General features: G+C 34.8%; 1 protein-coding gene across 2 annotated transcripts in view; it reads left to right on the top strand.

Moving 5' to 3' along the window:
• The window catches only part of LOC111144874 (adenosine kinase), a 531,020-nt gene that overhangs the window by 434,043 nt on the left and 74,790 nt on the right, over nucleotides 1-22,187 (top strand). For both annotated transcript variants that reach the window (XM_022499443.1, XM_022499444.1), the window contains one exon: nucleotides 6,336-6,450. In XM_022499443.1, the coding sequence (XP_022355151.1) occupies nucleotides 6,336-6,450 (115 nt within the window). The remainder of the gene's footprint in view (nucleotides 1-6,335; nucleotides 6,451-22,187) is intronic.

A 22,187-nucleotide genomic window follows, 5' to 3' on the forward strand; every position in this document is an offset into this window, starting at 1 on the left:
GGGGAGATATATATATATATATATATATATATATATATATATATATATATATATATATGAATGATAGAAAATTGCATACTGCCTGATTTAAATGACAGACCTGCTAAGAATTTAAAATGACAATTCTTGAGGTAAAAAGTTTCATGAGGCCTTTTTTTATTCTGGAAAGTCAGTTCAGACTGCAGTGTGTTTTTAAATCTACTTTATCTTGAACTGATGCGATTAAAGGTTTGTATTCTTAGAACCTAAATAAAAATAAGGTACTTAAAAATATGTTAAGGTACTTAAAAATATGTTTCATTATGAAACATTTTAAAAGCTGTATTGAAAACTGATTTAAAGAAAAAAAGATAAAAAATAAATTAAATAAAGAAAATCCCTCCAAAACCTAAATACAGTATTCTTTGTATTTTCATTCTTTGTGCAATGGAATTGATGCCAAATGATGAGGATAATTCATACCTTCTCTACAGGGTCATTTATTCAGTTTACTCCAAGCAACAAATTTTAATTTTATTTTACATCTCTAACATATATTACTTCTCACCACAGAGGAAACAAAACAATCCTTTTCCTTTTTCCAACTTTTCCCCCACAGACCCTGACTCTATCCAGAGGATCTCAGACTTGTAATATTTCTCTGACCATTGATGACTCTATCATCTTCTACCACTGAGACAAGAAAGTATTGAATTATGTTATCCAATATGGCATCCATTAGCCACATATGGCTATTTAAATTCAAATTAATTAAAATTAAGTAAAATTTAAAATTCAGTTCCTAAATCTCTATAGGCACATTTCAAGTCTGCTCTATAGCCTGTGTAACTAGGGACTACCATAGTAGACGGCAGATGTAGAACATATCCATCATCACAGAAAATTCCATTGATCAACACTGGAGAGAAGGTCCACAGAGTATTCAGGAGGTATTTATTCCCAAAGAATTCTCCCAGGATTTTTCTAAGGTTCTTGTGTTCCTCACAGATACAAAGAATACAATGAATGATCACCCAGAGTTTCTAGAAATAAGACACTAGATTAGGTTCTGCTGGCTAAGAGAGTACAATGCTGCTTTTCTAGGTGACTGAGTCCCAAAAGAGGACAGTTTTAAAGTAACAGAAAGAGAAAGGTAGTCTTTTAATTCTCTTCATTTAGTCACTTTTCATTCAATAAATATTTACTGAGCACTAACTCTGTGCCTAACACTTTGATAGACCCTGAAGACAAGAAAGAAATGATCAGAGAGTGAACTGTGAAAGAAAACGTGAGAGAGGTTCCTATTTTTTAGATACAATAGTCATGGAATGACTCTCTGAGGAAAGTAAAACTTGAAAAATATGGATATCTAGCATTAACAGACAAAAGCAAGACAAACAAACAACAGGGAAACAAATTTCAAACAGAGGGAACAGGATTACACAGGCTCCCAAAGGGGAAAGAGCATAATGTGCTGTGTACTCCAAGAACTGACAGAAGGCCAGTGTGACTGGAATGAAGTAAGTGAGGAGGAGGTAGTAGGAGATAAGACTCGAGACTGACATGTCAAGTGAACACCATAATTATTATAGGAGTTTCTATTTAGAAAACAAAAGAATGTGATATGGTTAAGTGAAGCAATGTGTGGGAACACTGCAATTGGTATTCTATAGGAGTAGGTAGATTATGACAGTATTAACATTTGTATCACCAGCTTGTTAAAAATGGAATGAAGAGAGTGTATTCTTTAATTTGGAAGACAATGCTAAATTTAAGTGTGTGATCAGCAGTGACAATAAAAGCATAATTTAACATTTATAAAATACCTCACAGTTTATAAAACCTTTTTCAACATGTGATTAATACATTTAATATTCACAGAAACCTTTTGGGGTTAGGTAGGGCATGTATTTGCCATATCAGTTCAACAGACAATAAAACAGGCTACATGACTTGTTCAAGGTCACACTAATATATCATTGCCAGAACCAGAGCCAGCTCTTTAAGTCTCGTACTCTTTATATACTACACTTCTTTCTTACTCACATCCTAACATATTGGAGGAGGAGATTAGATTTCCAAATGACCTTGGAAAATGAGAAATATTTTGGAAGTCAAAAATTGAAAATCACTAGGGTAAAATACAAGCCAGAATAATTAAGAGGAAAAAATAGCAAACTTAAATACAAGATCAGTAATGACTTGTGCATGTGGCAGAAAAATTATTTCAGTTGAACATGTTATAGTTTTGTGATAACAACAGAAACCACACTGCCGGAATTCAAAAGGCAGCACGATCTGTGGCTAGCATAGAATATTGGTTAAGAGTGTAATTTCTGGAGTCAGACTTCGTGGGTGCTAGCCCTGGCTCCACCACTTAGTGTATTTATGACCTTAGGAAGCTTCTTACCCTGTGACTCAGTTTACTCACCTACAAAATGAGGATATGAGAATAATACCTACTGCCTGTAGAAGTTAGATTTAGTGAGCACTTCAGAGCTATATCCATTGCTTATAGCTAAATTGTATGAGCTTTCTTCTACTCCTTCCCCCTTTTTCATTTCTCTCCTCCCTTATTAGATACCATAATTGAATTCCCAGTACTCAAAACTCTTGAGGCCCGTTCTAGAGATTTTGGGGCAATCTCAGGATATGACAGTTTTGGAGAGTATTAAAATGGTCATTAGAGGAAAGAAATTAATACTTATTAAGTATGTAGCATGTGCTAAATATTGCATTAAGGTCTTTCACTTACCGCATCTTCTTTCATCCTCACAACAATTATTTTCAACTTTTTATTTTGAAATAATTTAGACTTAGGAAATTCGCAAAAATAGTACACTCAGCTTTCCCTAACGTAACATCTTAAAGGAATGAAAGTATGATGATCAAAACAAGGAAGTTAACATTAGTATGCTACCAATAACTGAGCTACAGTCTTTATTCAAATTTCACCAGTTTCTCCTTAACTCCCCTTTCTGTTTGAGAATCTAATCCAGGAAAACAAACTGCATTTATTTGTCATGTCTCCTTTGTCTCTTCCTATCTGTGACAGTTTCTCATTCTTTCCTAGTTCACGTTCTTGAGCTTTTTGAAGAGTACTTGCCAATCATTTTATAAATGCCCCTCAACTTGAGTTTCTCTGATATTTTCTGTTAATTAATTTGAAGTTACACATTTTGCCAGAAATACCGCGGAAGTGATTTGCCCTTCTCAGTGCATCATATTGGGGATGTGCATGATGTCCCATTATCTTAATGTTGGTGATGTTCACTTTCATCACTGGGTTTAGGTGATGTTTGCCAGTTTATTTTTTATAAAGTTACTATTTTCTCATTGTATTTAATAAATATCTTGGGGGTGATATTTAGGACTGTGCAAATATTTCACCTACTAATCTGTAATGGGAAGTATCTTAAGAGAGATACTGTGCAAATATCTAGATTCTCTTGAAACTTCTGCTCACTATTTGGGCATATTTCTCCCCCAACATCATTTTTCTTTTCTTTTTTTTTGAAAGATCTTATTTATTTATTTGACAGATCACAAGTAGGCAGAGAGGCAGGCAGAGAGAGAGAGAGAGAGAGAGAGGAGGAAGCAGGCTTCCCGCTGAGCAGAGAGCCCGATGTGGGGCTCCATCCCAGTGGGGCTCCATCCCAGGACCCTGGGATCATGACCGAAGGCAGAGGCTTTAACCCACTGAGCCACCCAGGCGCCCCCCAACATCATTTTTCTCAAAGATTTTATTTGAGAGAGACAAACAGAGAGAGGGAGAGCATGCAGGGGGGAGGGGCAAAGGGAGAGGGAGAGAGAGTCTTAAAGCAGACTCCCATTCTGAGCACAGAATCCGAGGCAGTGCTTGATCCCATGACCCTGAGATCACAACCTGAGCTGAAACCAAGAGTTAGATGCTCAACTGACTGTACCCCTCAGGCACTCCCCACCCAATGTCTTTTAACATAAATATTTACTTAGTTTTGTAGATGAGGAAATGAGCCTCACAAAGGTTTATTTACCTGCTCAAGATGCACAAATCTAGGTGTGTCACTCTCTGAAGTCCCTTGTAATTTCATAATTCTGCTAAGATGTTAGCCCAAGTATAAAGGAGAAGAATCTATAGGGAGGTGGAGATAGCTGCAGAACTAGAAATATTTAGCTTTGAGAAGACAAAATTGAGGCTTAAAGAGAAGTTTTCATACTAGATGGGCATCAACTATTGAGGCCAAAACAATGACTCCTCAAAGGCATAGTAAGAAATTTAGATTTGGTCTTCACTGACTGTGATCCCAGAGTGACAGAGTAGTTTTGTATGAACTGTGGACATGGATACAATTAGAATAAAGTTTGACCATCTTGTAAAGATTTGTGTTTTATATCTGGAAAATTTATTTCAATCTTGAATTGCCATTTTTATAAGATTTCATTTGAGACATAAGAAAGGTTTCTTTGATTAGGTTACCAAAAAAACCCCATAAAAAATACATATATCTTCCTACTGGCGTGGTAGAAGACAACCATAGATTCTCATTCTTTTTTTTCTTTTTTTTTTTTTAATAATTTTTTTTTTTAATTTATTTATTTGACAGACAGAGATCACAAGCAGGCAGAGAGGCAGGCAGAGAGAGAGGAGGAAGCAGGCTCCCTGCCGAGCAGAGAGCCCGATGCGGGGCTCGATCCCAGGCCCCTGAGATCATGACCTGAGCCGAAGGCAGCGGCTTAACCCACTGAGCCACCCAGGCGCCCCTAGATTCTCATTCTTAATTTATTCCTTATACCACATTGAAGAAAGACCTCTATTTTAAAAACATTGCATAGATGGCATTCTGCTCCCAAGATAATAAAGTGAATGTGTTTCTGGGTTTTACCCCTTTATCTTTATTAAATATGAATCTACTCGATCATAAGCAGAACTCCGACAGTTGTAAAACCTAAGTGTGGTAAGGAGATTGGGAGAATATATGTCAGTCATTCTAATTAAGTGTATACATTTATTTGAGAGCATGAAAACATTGTAATTATGTGGCTTTTTCTGATTTTTTTTTTTTTTTGGTCCTTTCAGCTGTTACTAGTCATTTCTAATAGTCGTTCCCCCAAAACTGAGGAAATTTCTTTTCTTATATTATCAGACTTCAGGCTTAGTTTTGTTCTAAAATAAGCAACCAAAAGTGAAATAGCGTGTTCGAAAGGTTGGCAGCATTGTCTGACCACACATGGCTGTTCTTTTCAGAAACAGAGGTTGTCTGGAATTATCATGTTAGGTGTAGAAGAAGCTTAGCTTCATGTATCATCTGGAATTTCTTAAGTATGTAGTGAACAAACAACATACAAATATTTCACTAAAGATTTTCATACCTTTAAAAATGTCATAGTTCCTGATATTCTCTGTAACCATTATGACTTGTCTACCTTGAGTACCTAAATTTTTCTGTCCTATATATTCTAATTAAACTTTCTTGATTCCACTCAGATATATTTCTCCTCTGGTATGTCTCTCTCCATAACTGTTTGAAATTGCACAGTGATAGAGTACCAGTAAAGCCCAAACCATAGATGGATTAGAGACCCACTGAATTCAGACATGAATTTTTAAATTACCTAACATTGTTGAAAACATGACTCTAAACATCCTACTGATGATAGCTCAAGATTTAGATTTCAAGTCAAAACATTTATGATGTAAAACTTCATGAGGTATGTGATATGAAAAATAGCATCAGGTTTCTAGAATTAATTTGTAGATTTTTTTAACTTTATCTTTTTGAAACAGCATCTCCTTCTCTCATTTTAGTTCTTTGGAAGATTTGGCATTTTAACAACATTATTTCCAGAGTCAGCATAATTCTCCAAACCTCTAAAATAATTAAATATCTCCCCCTCTTTTTTTTTTTTACAAATCTCTCTTTAATTGGAAATTTGAAAATTGGCTATTTGCTGATATTGAGAAATTATTGTTAATTTTTTAAAATATAATAGTTATGTGGTTATGTTTAAGTCCTTACCTTTCAGGGGTACATAATAAAACATTTACAAGTAACATTATATTGTATCTGGGATTTGCTTCAAAATAATGTAAAGGCAAGTGGGTGAGACTATAGATTAAATAAAATTTATCATAAATTTTAAATTGTTGCAACTTGATGGTGGGTTCCTTGGAGGCTCTTGTACTATTTACTTTTGTATATGGTTAAAATTTTAAAAGAACAACTCTTATAATGGAGGTGTGTATCCCTCCTGTTTTGAATAATGGGGGTGTGTATCCCTCCGATTTTGAACATGACGAGCTAAATCCTTAATCTACTAGTAACTTTCGTTTTATTATACTGTTATGAGAACTTTTTCCTCCTCTTTATTAATAGACTGAAGACATTAAAGAGATAGCCAGAAAGACACAGGCTCTGCCAAAGGTGAACCCGAAGAGGCAGCGAATCGTGATCTTCACCCAAGGGAGAGAAGATACTATAATGGCTACAGGTACGTGTGGAAATTATGTGCAAAGCCCAGTATAATGAAGATTAGTCATTTATGACAGAATTCTGTATTCTTTATAATTTATTTGAAAACAGCATACTTTTCTTTTTATTTTTTTTTAACCACCTTCATGCATTTTGCTTTCCCCACTCCAGGCCCTGCATCTGGCAACCACCAATCTGTTCTCTGTATTTATAAGTTCAATTTTGCTTTTTTTCTTTTTTTTAGTTTCTACATACCAGTAAGATCATACAGTATTTGTCTTTCTCTCTCTGAATGATTTCACTTAGCATAATGCACTCAGGATTCATCCATATTGTTTAAATGACAGGATTTTCTTCTTCTTTAGGACTGGATAATATTCTATCATACACACACACACACACACACACACACACAAACACACACATTTCCCATTCATCCATCAATGGACGCTTAGCTATTGTCTTAGCTATTATAAATAATGTTGCAATGAACATGGGGGTTGTAGATATCTTTTTGAGTTAATGTTCTTATTTCTTTCAGATAAATACACACAAATGGAATTGTGGATCATATGGTAGTTCTATTTTTAATTTTTTGAGGAACTTCCATACCAAGTTAGAGTCCCACCAGCAGTGTACAAGTGTTCCCTTTTCTCCATGTCCTCACCTACATTTATTTCTTATCTTTTTTATAATAGGCATCCTAACAGGTGTGAGGAGATGTCTCACTGTGGTTTTGATTTACATTTCCTTGATGATTACTACTGTTAATCATCTTTTCATGTGCGTGTTGGGCATCCATAATAACGATCCAGTTTCATTCTTTTGCATGTGACAGCTTTCCCAGCACCACTCATTGAAGACACTGTCCTTTCCAGGTGTCTATCTATTTTTATGCCAGTACCATACTGATTTGATTGCTCTCTCTTTGTAATATAGTTTGAAATCAGGAAGCGTGATGCCTCCAGCCTTGTTCTTTCTCAAGGTTGCTTTTACTATTAGTGGTCTTTTGTGGTTCTATATAAGTTTTAGGGTTGTTTGTTCTATTTCTGTGAAAATGTACCTTTTGCGGTGTTTTTATTTTAGTAGATAAACTTACCTTCTACCTCAGTAGAGAAGATTTCATTTTCAAGAAGGTCATTTATTAAAATTCAGTTGAGTAAATCCACTTTGATTTAGTTTGTTTGCTCTGATATTTTGGAGATACTGTCAGTCTAGTAATGTCTTTCCTGAAAAAAAAAAAATTTACTTAGCAAATTCCTGTGCTTAACTTAAATAAATTTATCTAATTATAAACAAATAAAATCCAGAGATAAGTTACTTCCTCAGCTTTAAACTTTAAGAAGAAAACCTCACTTCTGATTTTACTCAGTCATCTATTTTCTTACACAGAAATAGAATAGGAATTTTATCTAGCAAACAAACATTTTATTGGTTAAATGATTAATATTTTCAGTATGATGCTACCTACTATTGAAGCCAAATACAAACCTGTTTTTTTTTTTTAAAGATTTTATTTATTTATTTGACAGAGGGAGATCACAGGCAGGCAGAGAGGCAGGCAGAGAGAGAGGGGGAAGCAGGCTCCCTGCTGAGCAGAGAGCTCGATCCCAGGACCCCGATATCATGACCTGAGCTGAAGGCAGAGGCTTTAACCCACTGAGCTACCCAGGTGCCCCCAAATACAAACCTGTTAATTCTGTCTGAACCATTAAGATTAAAGCCCACCAGTTAATAATAATTATTACAAACAGTAGCAATTAATTACCTTTGTGGGTTTTTTTAGTACACTGCTAAACAGAAATTTAAGATATGAGCCTTAAACATCTAACTGGGAAATAAAATTAATATACATAAAAATATAAATACAAAGAAGTATAATTATACTTCTTGATTATTGATACTAACTGTATGGGTTATGTTGACTCAGAGAAGGAGATCAACTGATTAAGCCTGAAGAAAGATGTTATAATGACTATGAAGTAAATTTTTGTTGAATTAAATCTATAAGCCTGAAAAAGGGTCAAAGAAGAAATTATTGTTAAATTTTGGAAAGAAAGAACCTTAGAAGGAATTCATTACAACTTTCTTACTTTAGAATTGTCAAAAGCAAGATTCAAAGACTTACTTCCAAAAATATTTATTGCATAATAATTCAGTGAGTGACAAATAGTGAAGTGGGGTTAGAGATAAAATGAGGTTCATCATTAGTTAGTAATTGTAGAGCTGGGTGATGGATGTACAAGGGGTGGTCATTATGTTATTACTTCCACTTGTGCATATGTTCTAGATTTCCATGATTAAAATTATAAAACAGAAAGACAGAAAACTAAAAAATAATTTTCAATCAAGAATCAGAGATATGGGGGTGCCTGGGTGGCTCAGTCAGTTGAGAGTTCAGCTCTTGGTTTCTCCCTGGATCATGATATCGGGGTTGAGGGACCAAGCCCCGCATCTGCTCTAGCTCAGTGGGGAGTCTGCTTGAGATTCTCTTCCTCTCCCTCTGCCCCTCCCCATGCTCATGCTCACACTCTCTCACTCTCTAAAATAAATGAAACTTAAAAAAAAAAAAGAATCAGAGATATTAAGTGATTTTCCCAAGACACATTGATATCCTTGCTGAACCTTGAATTCTAGGAAGGATTTAAAGAAAGGAGGGCAATCCAGTCATATTATTGAAGAGGATCATATGAGCAAAGGCATCAGGTACCATATAATCTTTTATTGTAATGACAGAAAAAGCCACATGTTAATTTTGCAAGAGGGAAAAGAAATGTCATGAAAAGATACCCCTGCATTGATAATAACTATCTGGATTGCTGTCTTCCTATAGCACGTGGCCTGTTCCTGTCTTAGCAATACACAGTGTTTGGAAAAGTGAAAAACATGCAGACTTCTTATCTTACAGGAACTGTAGTACGGCCTGCAGATTCATAAAATGCTATTTGGTTGCTCTTTATGGAGACATTTATTTTAAGGCTTTATATATTCTAGATATACATGTCATACAAGTGTCTTCCTCATTGTGAATTTGCAAATTTCCCCAAAGTTGAAACCTTTAAAATTACCCCCCCTTCCTGTGACTCAATTTCTTTGTCAACTCATTTTGTTCTTTATTAAATCTATTAAACCAGTCTTAGGAACACTTACTAGCAGGAATTTATTTGAGGAAAGACATTGGCTAATCTTTGCTCTTCCTACTCTATGAAAATGAACTTAAATTAGAGGATGCACTATATCTGCAATGCATGATAAATACAAGATGGATAGAGAATCTGTTCAGTGGTGTCAGCTACAAAAGCAAACATGATAAATGTTAATGCAGTTTTGAGCCCTGGGATAAGCTATTCAGTGCACAAGCATAGCTGAATCTCTTTGCTATGTTGTTATTCATGGCAGCCAAATAAATGTCAATAATAAAAGAGAATTAAAGATTTTCATTTCCCAGAGGCAATCCTCTAATACGGCTTGATCTTTCATTTCATTTGTAATTCGTTCTCATGTCAGGATGCAATCATTCGCCAGGCTCTGGGTGTCATGTTAAGTCATTTAATAATGATTAAGAACATAAAAATGCTTGGCCTGTGGGGCAATTCACAGAAGAGATGCCAATTTGTTATTGTTTTTCCTCCTTTGCTCTTGAATATGGATCAGCTTTTTCCCACCTCCTAGCATTAAAATACTAATGGAAGATGGGGAGGGAAAGTATCCCTTAATTTACCATAAGTGACATTCCAGAATGGCACAAGGCAGTGCTAACACACTTATTAAAACACTAATTAGGAATCATTGTTCCTTAAACCTCACACTATAGAATATTTTTAAATGATCATTGCTAAGTTTTTGGCATTGAGCAGTAATGTAACAAAATCAGTTTTCTTGGTATTTAATTCTAGAGACCTTTCTCCTTTTGAGATATGGTGTCCATAAACCACTTTCTGTTATTTTATATGTAGTTCCTCCTTTGAATTCCTCTTTGCTAAATTGTGACTCTAAAGTCTTTAATACCTGTCTTTTTAAATTTTTTTTGTCACCTCTGTTTCAGGTGTGTATCCATTTTGTATATCCATCTATCCTAGAGGTTTTGTCACATATCGATCATTGTCTCATTGCTTGCAGGTTAATTGAGTTTTAAGCTTTTCTGGGGTGCTAGAGGGGGTGGCAAGGAACACTGGAATGTAATAAGAGTAAGAAGCCAGGAATGATGACAGGAAAGAAAATATGATTCTGTACTTTTTGATCCTTTTAATAAATATTGAATGAACCTATTAGGTAGCATGAGAGTCAGGTCAAGGAAGTCATTCCTGTATCTATAAATGTAGAAAAACTAAGACTAAAGATTTTTTTTACCTGCCAGATAGTACCTACTAGTGAGGTCTTCATATATTAATACCTTATTACATTAACAATTGTAAAAATAAATATTTTATGTGCATGAATATTTACATACATGCAGGCACATACACAGATATATATGTCTTTGCAGAAAGTTTACATTTCTCCAAGTTTCTGTAGTAAATATGTCCCTAAAAATTGGAAAAAGCAAAAAGATTTTTATTCTAAATTGAAAATAATGCATTTCACACTTTGGTTCATTGGGACACAATGAAATAGGTCCCTTATAGAATAAATTGTAGATTTTTCTGAATACTTTCAGAATTCTTTCTGGGCTGTTTGAATTGTAATTTTGCCCAATAGGAGAAAACAGATTAGGTCATTAGTTTTTCTACTGGAAGATAGGGGCTGCCATATCAGAGTTGCCTAGTGGACGTTTAGTAAATATAGCCCTGCCTGCATGGCGGTATGTTCGATTCAACCAGATACATTCCTGTGAAAAGTATTAGAATATACAAACCTCAAGAAGATGTATGAGAATGGGGGTTGTAGAGTGGGGGTTGGGAAGTGTAGGGTTGTGTATTTGTTGAAAAGATCCCCTAGGTAATATAGCAATGCTGTCTATTGTCCATCTCTTGCCTTAAAAACCATTGGATTAGGTGATTTGAAAATGTTGCCTCAAGTCTATGATTTTGTGGGATGATAGAAATAGAACCTTCTAGCAGCTAAGCATCTAGTACTTCAGTAAGTCTTGGTGAATGCTTCTCTCCTGATAAATCACAAAGTGTCATGTACTCATCTATTACTAGCAATCTACATATGTTATTTTAAATAGTAACTGCATTTGATTTGCTTATAATTTAAGATAATCACAACATAGTGCCCTTCGTCATTTCTTTATAAGTAAATGGAGTTATTGAAGTTTCTTGTCTTCATGTCTTCAAGGTCATGAGACCTTAAAGAAACTTGTCACCCCATTTGCTAGTAAAATGTTATGTTCTTTGATAGTACTCAGTGCTGTACATTATAGGAAAAGGTCAATGTGCTTTGCAGTTCTGGTAGACATAAAGTACGGAGAGTGTGGAATAGAAAATGCAAACTCTAAAGAAAAACAACTTCAGCCCCTGGAAGAAAAATGTTAGCACATCATCACAACTCCTACTCCTAGAAAATATTGATATAAGTCATTTTGAAAATGTTATCTATATGACAGCCAAAACATTTAAATGATGATCTTGTCGGCATAGGTTGGTGATGGTGTGGAAAGAACAAATTAAGTAGCATTCTTTCAGAATGGCTATATAGGACATTCATAGAAAAAAGTCCTTTGAATTTTGAAGAATATGTATTTCTTAACCAGGAATATAAACAACTAAGTTTTTAACTCATGTTCCATTTTTAGATCTTTGTAACCACAAAAGACAAAGTCCTTTAGTTAACCAAGAGGTCGAAAATACTTTAGAATAACATATGTGGAACTGTCACATTGCTGACAAAGGAATATCTTTGGGGCATGGTTTGTATGGTTTAGTGATCTCAGAGCCAGCCCTAGAGAGACCTAGCCCTGGGAGACTAGCCTAGGCAAATGTTAATCCTATTATAACATTATTTTGGTGAGACCTTCAGTCAGATTTATTGAGGTATGGATTATATATATGTATCTATATAAAATACACATATATTTCACTAAATAATCACCATAATCAAAATATAGAACATCTTATATTGTTTGTTTTTAAGTTTTATGCATATGAAGTTGGTACTACTTTTTATTAAGTGAACACACCTGTGTCACCAGATCAAGGTAGAACACTTGTAGCACTTAGAAGCCCCTATTATTTTGGTTTCTACTACTAACAATTACCTCTGCCTTTTTTTGAAATAGAATCACCCAGTATATAGACGTTTTATCTTGCTCTGTCTCCATCCTTTTTTGAGCATTATCTTACTTTTTGACAAACTATGTTGCTTTAGTTCCTTGTATTTTCCCTGCTTCAGTCCTGGAATCAACCACTTCTTTAAGTAACCCTGGTTCCTTTAATTAGCAAATGGTATTTAGAAACCCAGATCTGGGTGCTAGACATGCTCATTGCTAATTGAGAATCATTGCTTTGGGACCCTCTTAGCAAATAGATTGGCAATATATGTACGTATAATAACTCATGCATACATATCCATCTGTATTTATTTCCATATCTATCTATCTATTTATATATTTGAATTCCATGAGTTGAAACTGCTGATACCTTTGATTCCAATCCAACAACAGAGTTCATTCTAGCCTAAACCCTTTCCTTCCGTTTAACTTCTTCCTCTGACATTGGAAGTTCTGGCTCCCATTATCTAAAATATATTTACTTATTTGTTCGATCCTAAGCCAGTTTTGAATTACTTACCCACACCCTTATGCAAAACATATTTACTTCCTGGAGTATGTATTTGTTTACAATTCTTTTTGTCTTTAGCCCTCAGATGTCTGGTCAGAATACTATTATCCAAAGTCACTTCAGGTTAGTTCTTTTATTCCATCCACTTCAGTGTGGTTACATTATTCATTGTAGTACAGTTAAGTTTGTATTCCATTTTTATTTCCTTTCATATCTAGGTTGGGTTTTTAGTAAGTAGAGTTTACCCCTCACGGTGTCTCTGTTCTGCGTGCTCTAACAAATGCGTAAGATCATGTGGCCACCACCATAGTTACACAACAGAAGAGTTCCATTTTTCACTTCTAGTTTTCTGAAGTGGTGGTACCAATTTATACCCACCAGTATAAAATGGCTTCTATTTTTCCATATTTTCATCCGCATTTTCTGCCATCCATGTTTTTTTATTTTAGCTATTCTGGTGAGTATGCGCTAGTTTCTCATTGTGTTTTCATTAGAATTTCCCCAATTTGGGACGCCTGGATGGCTCAGTTGGTTAAGCAGCTGCCTTCGGCTCGGGTCATGATCCTAGCGTCCTGGGATCGAGTCCCACATCAGGCTCCTTGCTCGGCGGGGAGCCTGCTTCTCCCTCTGCCTCTGCCTGCCATTCTGTCTGCCTGTGCTCGCTCGCTCTCTCTCCCTCTCTGACAAATAAATAAAATCTAAAAAAAAAAAAAAAAAGAATTTCCCCAATTTAATGAGGTGAGACACCTTTTCGTCTGCTTATTAGAATTTAGATATCTTCTTTTGTAAAGTTCCTGTCTTTTGCCCCTATTAGATTGTCATCTTGATGTATAATTCTTTTTGCAGTATGCATACAAGTATTTTGCTAGAAAAATGTAATGCAAATATATGCTCTTACCTTGTGACTTGCCTTTTCATTTTCTTGTGGTATCTTTTGATAAATAAAGCTTTTCATATTTAATATAGTCCAGTTAATAATGTTTTCGCTCTTATGGATAGTATTTTTCATATTGTTTTAAAGAAAATCTTTGCATATCCTTAGCTCATTGAGAGATTTTCCTGTTCTCTTTTTTTTCCCTAAAATTTTTACATTACTCTTTTCATCTGGATTCACAGTTCTTCTGGAATTAGAATTTTTATGAATAACCAATTGACCCACCATCATTTATTAAAAGGAACATCTTTCCCTTACTGCAGTAAATTGACATGTTTGTCACATTTCACATTACCTTATATCTGTGTGTCTTTTTTAGAGTATCTGTTCTATTCCATTGTTTTCTTTATTATAACCAGTTTACATTCTCTTAATTACTTAACTTATAATAATCTTTTTATTTGGTAATGCCAGACTTCCAACTTTGTTTTTCAAGATTGTCCTGACTTTTCTTGGCTCTTTGCATTTCCACATACATTTTAGAATCAGATTGTTGTTGCCCCCCTGATATTTTTTATTCTTACTAGAATTTTATTGAATTGAATTTTTATATTGAATCTGTGAACCAGTTTGGAAAGAATGAACATCTTTACAATACTGTGTCTTCCAATTCATAGAATATATTTCTCTGTTAATTTAGGTGGTCTTTAATTTTTCTCAAAATGTTAGTTTTTTTCAGTATAATGGTCTCACATATATAACTTTTATAACTTTTTTTTTTTTTTTTTGCATTTTTTTAAGTGACCTCTGTGCCTAACATGGGGCTTGAATTCATGACCTTGAGATCAAGTGTCACATGCTCTACCAACTGAGCCAGCCAGGCGTTCCACTTATTATTTGTTTTTTGATACTATTCTTTTTTTTTTAAATTCTGAGCTCAGGTCAACTGTAGAAGCCTTCATAGTTATAAAGTTCAGTAGAAAACCTTTCTATCATTACTCAGAACTGATGAGTGTTTCATACACACACATGTCCACCCCCCAATCTCATCATCCATCAACAAGTCCTTAGTTACCCACTATCACCTTTATACACACAGATACACACGCACTGTCACAACTCCAGATACAAGCCCTTATTGTTTTAAATACTTCTACTTCTCAGAACTACAGAGATACACATCAGATAGACTGGAAGGTTTTTTATGAACAAATGTATCTATTTTCATATTGATCCGTTTCAGTAAGAGCAGATCTCTGGGAATGATGCTATCCATTTATAAATGGCATCCTTTTAGTTTCAGTTTCTGTTTGTGTTTCACTGGTGTATAAATTTTTTATAATGACATTGTTTCCACTTATCAATTGTAATAATATGTCTGTTGATTCTTTTAGATTTTCTATGTATATAATGATATCATCTGTGAATAATGATGGTTTCATTTCTTCTTTCCCAGTCTTTGTATTTATTTTTTTATTTTTCTACTGCACTATTAGCACAGTGAAAAACAATGAATATGAGTTTAATTGAAATGGTTATAAGTATCTTTGTCTCATTCCCAGTTTCCTGTGGGAAACCTTCAGTATTTTATCAGAAAGGATAAAGTTTGCTACATTCCCTTTATAGATCCTCCTTAACAGAGTAAAGAAGTTTCCTTTCAGTAATAGTTTGCAGAGAGTTTTGTTGTTGATGATGTTAAGATGTTTTTAGTCATGAAAGGATCTTGAATTTTATCAAATAACTTTTCTGCATCTATTAGAAATTACCTTTTTAATGTGTGAATTACAGCTTGATTTTGGAATGGTAAACCACCTTTGCATTCTTGGGATAGTCCCAATATTGTCATGATATTCTTTTAATATACCACTGGATTTGATCGGATTATGTTTTTCTCAGATATTTGCAGTGTTGTTATGAAAGGGTTTGTTTCTTAATCTTCCTTTTTTGTAACATCCTTGTTAGTTTGGGTATGAACATTATGATGACCTTATAAAGTGAATTAGGAAGGGCCCTTTTTCTGTTCTGGGAGAGTTTTATAAGCTTGAGGTTCTTTTTTTCTTTTTTTTTTTTTTTTAAGATTTTATTTATTTATTTGACAGAGATCACAAGTAGGCAGAGCAGCAGGCAGGGGCGGGGGGTGGGGGGAAGCAGGCTTCCTGGTGAGCAGAGATCCTGATGCAGCGCTTGATCCCAGGACCCTGGGATCATGATCTGAGCCAAAGGCAGAGGCCTTAACCCACTGAGCCTCCCAGGCGCCCCATGCTTGCGGTTCTTTTTACTTTACATAAATATTTGAAAGAGCTCACCCATCAAAATATGTGGGCCTAGAGAATACTTTGTTGGATAGCTTTTAATTACAGATTCTTCTTTAATTGAATAAGAATGTCTGATTTTTTTTCTATTTCTTCCTGTGTCAGTTTTGATAGGTTATATTTCTCTCAGAATTTGTCTATTTCATCTAAATATTCAAATTTATTAACATAAAATTATTTCTAATATTCTCTCATCCTCTTAATTACTATAGGATCTATAGTGATGTTCCTTTTTTAATTCCTAGTTTTAAAATTAAATATATGCCCTTTCCCTTTTCCTTGATTATGCTTCATATAAGTTTATGCTAATTTGGATTTTCAAAGAAATGGATGCCAAGACGAGGTTAGACATTCAAGAGATTTATTGAAGGAAACACCTGTAATGGAAGATAAGTTAGGAGCCAGAGGAAACAAGGAGACAGACCTCTCAGACTGTAGTACAGGTCTGACCCCTGTGTTGAAGAGCAGGACAGAAAGAAGGTTAGGCAGGAAGAGGCATAGATTGCAATATAATTAAGTTTTGACAAAGCCAGAGAGAAGTCCTCAAGCTAAAATTATCCAAAGGAGTCCCACACATCTCAGGAATAAGTCTCCATGCGATTTCTGTTGTGCTCAGGGGAAGCGTGACCTCAGTATGAATGCAGTGGTGAATTTCAAAACATAGCTCCACTTGGCTCATCTGAGAGGCACATTTTCATGGTCATGACAAGGTTTATCAATTTTATTAGTCTTATAAAGAACTGGGGTGCCGGGGTGGCTCAGTTGGTTAAGCATGTGCCTTCAGCTCAGGTTAGATCCCAGGGTCTTGAGATCGAACCCCTTGTTGGACTCCCTGCTCACCATGGAGTCTGCTTGTGCTCTCTTTCTCTCACTCACTCTCCCAAATAAATAAAATTTTTTAAAAAAGAAAAGAACCAACTCTGACTTTGTTAATTCTCTCCATTGAATATTTGGGTTTTTTTATTTTTTAAATTTTTGATACTATCCTCTTTCGTTTTCTGAATATTTAATTTCTAAATTTTGGTGTGTCTATTTTCATTATTTTTATTATTTTTTTTAAAGATTTTATTTATTTATTTGACAGACAGAGATCACAAGTAGGCAGGGAGGCAGGCATAGAGAGAGGGGGAAGCAGACTCCCCGCCAAGCAGAGAGCCCGATGCGGGGCTCGATCCCAGGACCCCGAGATCATGACCTGAGCCGAAGGCAGAGGCCTCAACCCACTGAGCCACCCAGGCAGTTCAGACATTTTTAATTCCTTTTGTGATTTCTTCTTTAATCTGTAAGTTACTTAGGAAGTTTTGCTTAATTTTTAAATACCTGGAATATATTTGGAGATTTTCTAATTATCTCTTTATTTCTGTTATTTGGTTTCATTTCATTGTGGTCAAGTATGCCAAATGATTTTAGTTCTTCAAAATTTGTTATAATTTTGTCTTATTGAATATCATATGGTCAATTCTATTCATGTTCTTTGTGCATTTGAAACAATGTATATGCTGACATCCTTTTTCTTTATTGTGCTGACATTCTTAAACATAGTCTTAATATATACAGTAAAGTCACATTTGCTGAGTTTGTTGTCTAGTCATTTATACTCTTATTTGGTTTTTGTCTGCTTTTTTTTATCAGTTATTGAGAGACATTTATTAAAGTATCCTGCTATGATTGGGATTTTTATCTCTCTCCTTTTGGTTCTATCTAATTTTGCTTTATATATTTTGAAGCTATCTTTCGTGTGTAAGTTAAATATACATGTATATAACTTACATGTATGTAAGTTTAGAATTCTTTTATCTTCGTGATGGACTGAACCTTTTATCATTTGGAAATATTCTTTTTTACCTGTAATGGTGCTTGCCTGAATATCTTCTGTGTCTATTATTAGTATAACTATGTCATCTTTATGTTGTTTTAGTGTTTGCATTGTTTTTCCATCCTTTACTTTTGACCTTTCTGTGTTCTTAAATACAAGATTTTTTTGTACTTGTAATATACTTTTATTGTTTCTTTAATTCATTCTGTCTTTGATTGGAGTCTATTTATATTTAATATACATTACTCATATAATTGGATTCCTATCTCACATCTTACTTTTTTTTTCCTGTTTGCCACCTGTTTTTTTTCTTTTTTTTTTCTTTTTTTCTGTTTTTTTTTTTTTTTTTCCTGGATTGAACAAGTATTTTTTATTATCATTTCCTTTTCTGTTTGCTTGGCAGTTGAATATCCTTTTGAAGTTTGCCCTAAAGATTACAAAATGTATCCTTGACATATTAAAGTCAAATATAAACTATAAGGTTTGCCACTTCTCAAACAATGGTAGGATCTTAGAATATTTTAATTCCATTAAGACTTCCAACTTTTTGTATAATTGTCAGTCACCTTAATTCTACATTTTAATGCCTTGTAGTGACAGAATACTGTTATCATTTTGTGCAGTTGAATTTTACTCTTTCCATTGTTTTTCTCCTCTTCCTTCATTTCCATGTTTTCATCTGGATAATTATGAATTATTTTATCATTTTTCTTTAGCCTACACAGCTTGTTTTAGTTTTCAATCAGTGTGTGAATTCTTTTAGGTTTTGTTTGCAGGTTTTTTTGTTTTTTGTGTTTTGTGTCTTTTTGAGAAAGAGGGGCTGGGGCAAGAGTGGAGGTTGGGGTGGCATGCAGAAGGAGAGAGTGAGAATCCCAAGCAGGCTCCACATCCCACACAGAGTGCAACACAGAGCTCAGTCTTACGACCCTGAGATCATGACCTCAGCTGAAAACAAGAGTGAGATGCTTAACCAACTAAGCCACCAGGTGCCCCTACAGATATATTTTTTTAAGATTTTATTTATTTATTTGGCAGAGAGAGAGTGGGGGAAGCAGGCTGAGCAGAAAGCCTGATGTGGGGCTTCATCCCAGAACCCTGAGATCATGACCTGAGCCAAAGGCAGAGGCTTAACCCACTGAGCCACCCAGGCGCCCCTATAGATATCTTTTATTTTGCCTTTCCGTAAGCACAGAACTCTACATTGGAAGTTATATTCTTTGACCCTTTAATGATGACCTTCCATAATCTTTGGATTCTCTTACTTTTGTCAAGAAGTCAATTGTTAGTCTTATTCTCACTTCTTTAGATATATTTCTATTTTGTCTGCTTTTTAGAATTTTTCTAGAATTTAGATTTTGACTTTAACTTTGGACTTGATTCTGGTTTTTCTTGTATTTATCCTGCTGGGGTTTAGTAATTCCTGAATCTGTGATCGAAGACTCCTACCAGTTTTGGACATTTTCCAACCATTATCTCTTTAGATATTGCATTCCTCTCTTTCCATTTGGGACACCAGTTGCTCATTTCTTAGGCCTTTTTATTGTGTCCTGTATGTCTTTTATGATCTTTTTTGTAATTTCTATCATTTTCCTCCTTAAGTTTCAGCCTATATGTTTGTACTGACCTGGCATTTAGTTCACTACTCTCTCTTCTACTTTGTCCCATCTGCATTTCAGCACATCTATTGAGTTCATCATTTCAATAGTCACATTTTTTATTTCTTGTATTACTTGATTCTTTCTTACTGTTGTCAGTTCTATGCTATAATTGTCTACCTTGTTATTTATTTTTTGAACATGTTAATCACAGTAATAATAAATTGCATGTCCAAAAATTATAATATCTCAGTCATCTTTGAGTCTGTTTTTTTTACTTCTTTTGGGACAGCCTTGTATCTTGGCTTGCCTGATACATTTTCATTAAATGCTAAATACTGTTCATGCTAAATTATAGCATTTCTGTTGAGGACTGAACCAACTCAAGGTTGGGTTACAGTTTTTGTAAGGCTTCTAATTTGCCTCCACTCATATGCTATAGCTCTCCTGAAATCTCAGCTGAAATCCTACAGTATTTACTAGGGTCCATACTCCTTCATAGGTTGTCATTGGTACCATATGACTGCTAAAAATACTACTCTGGCTTTTAGAGATCCTTTGCTTACTGTCTTGCCTTCTTGTCCTGTAACATTACAAATTTAACAAATACCTCAAAGGAGAAGACCCTGAGTGTCAAGCTTACTCCACTATGTTTCCTTCTCTTCAAGAACATGACACCTCAATTCTAACTGCCTTCGCAGCCCCAAAATCCAATTTTTGTCTCAGCAGCCCTGGAGATTGTCAAAAGCTCTGTTGGCTTCTCTACCTCTTATTAAAAGCCCTCTTCCTAGATTCTCAACATCTAAACAAGCACCAAAAATCTGCAAATGCCCTGAGGAGAAGATCAACTTTTAAAATGTCAGTCTAGGGGCGCCTGGGTGGCTCAGTGGGTTAGGCCGCTGCCTTCGGCTCAGGTCATGATCCCAGGGTCCTGGGATCGAGCCCCACATCGGGCTCTCTGCTCAGCAGGGAGCCTGCTTCCCTCTCTCTCTCTCTGCCTGCCTCTTTGTCTACTTGTGATCTCTCTCTGTCAAATAAATAAATAAAATCTTTAAAAAAAAAAAAAAAATGTCAGTCTAGCTCTTTCTACTCCCAGGGATCTGATCTTATCAAGTCTTGGCTACCTTGACAGCGCTCTCATACCTCCTTTATTATTCTTTTATTTTTACAGCTTTTCTAGCTGTATGGGAAGTTGTATAGGAAGTGGTTTATCACAAGCTATGGCATTAGAGCCTAAATCAAAGTTCTTAGTCAATATTTTTAATTACAAAATAGAAAAATATATGGCCCAACAAAGTTAAGTGGATTCATCTGTTATATAAGGTTCTTAAATGATTTAGCAATACCAGCATCTAACCTCCTTTGAGAATGGCTGGGTGCAGTAATTTATATAAGATCCCAAACTTAGAGCCAAAAACTGTAGCAGAATCCAACCTCTTGAACCCCAGTATAGTCTAATCTGTTCTATACCACATTGACTCACTTATTTACAGCAGTGATTCTCAACCAGGAGCAATTTTTCTCCTCCCTTTTGGTTGTCACAGCTGGGTGGGCAGTAGAGAATGAGGAAATTCAACTGGCATCTAGTGGATAGAGGCCAAAGATGACATTTAAAAAAATCCTATAATGTACAAGACAGCCATCCACAACAAAGAATTATCTGGCCCAAAATATCAGTTGGGAAAAGCCTGGCTTATACTGTATCTGAGAATGTAGATTTGAAGGATCACTTTCTGCTTCTTCATTACATTTAACCACTAGATCAATACCAATAGATTTTAGTAGGATAAATCTTCTTGAAGATATACATCCAGAGACCTTTTGACTCAAGAAAATGTACATATATGATCTAGTAGATATTTGATTAACTGTGTTTCTCAGAGCTTCAGCCAAATAATCTCAAATTTTAAGACTTTAGATATTAATTTATTAATATAGAATATTAATAATAAAGATTTAAATTCTTTAGATAGAATTTTTTAGAGTTGATTAAAACATTCTCATGTGGAGGTGTGTATACATATCTTATAAATGCATTATGTATATGTGAATGGATATCTTGATGAGAGCTGTATTTACCTACACTTTTATAGATATATATGTACACATTAACTTAAATGATTCTTAGAGAATGTTTCCATCTTCTTTTAAAACTCCAAATAGTCAATTTCTTGAGAGTGCTTGAAAATATATTACAAATGGATATTTGTCTAAGAAGTATATTACCAAATGTTTTTCAGAATAATTATTGTTTGTACCCAATGAGTGATTCTTCTAAAATGTAGTTAGACTCCAAAATTCATTTTTCAGAGCATTACAGCTTGGCGGCAGAATTTTATTTTGGCTGAAACATGACATGTGTGTTTTTGGCTCAGATAAAAGTCTGGAGGTGTAGCAGAAAAATCTGATTCAGATAATTGAACAGTTAAAATTTTCT

This window comes from Enhydra lutris, unplaced genomic scaffold, assembly GCF_002288905.1.
Source record: "Enhydra lutris kenyoni isolate GAN:26980312 unplaced genomic scaffold, ASM228890v2 scaffoldscaffold12, whole genome shotgun sequence".
Taxonomy (NCBI): Eukaryota; Metazoa; Chordata; class Mammalia; order Carnivora; family Mustelidae; genus Enhydra; species Enhydra lutris.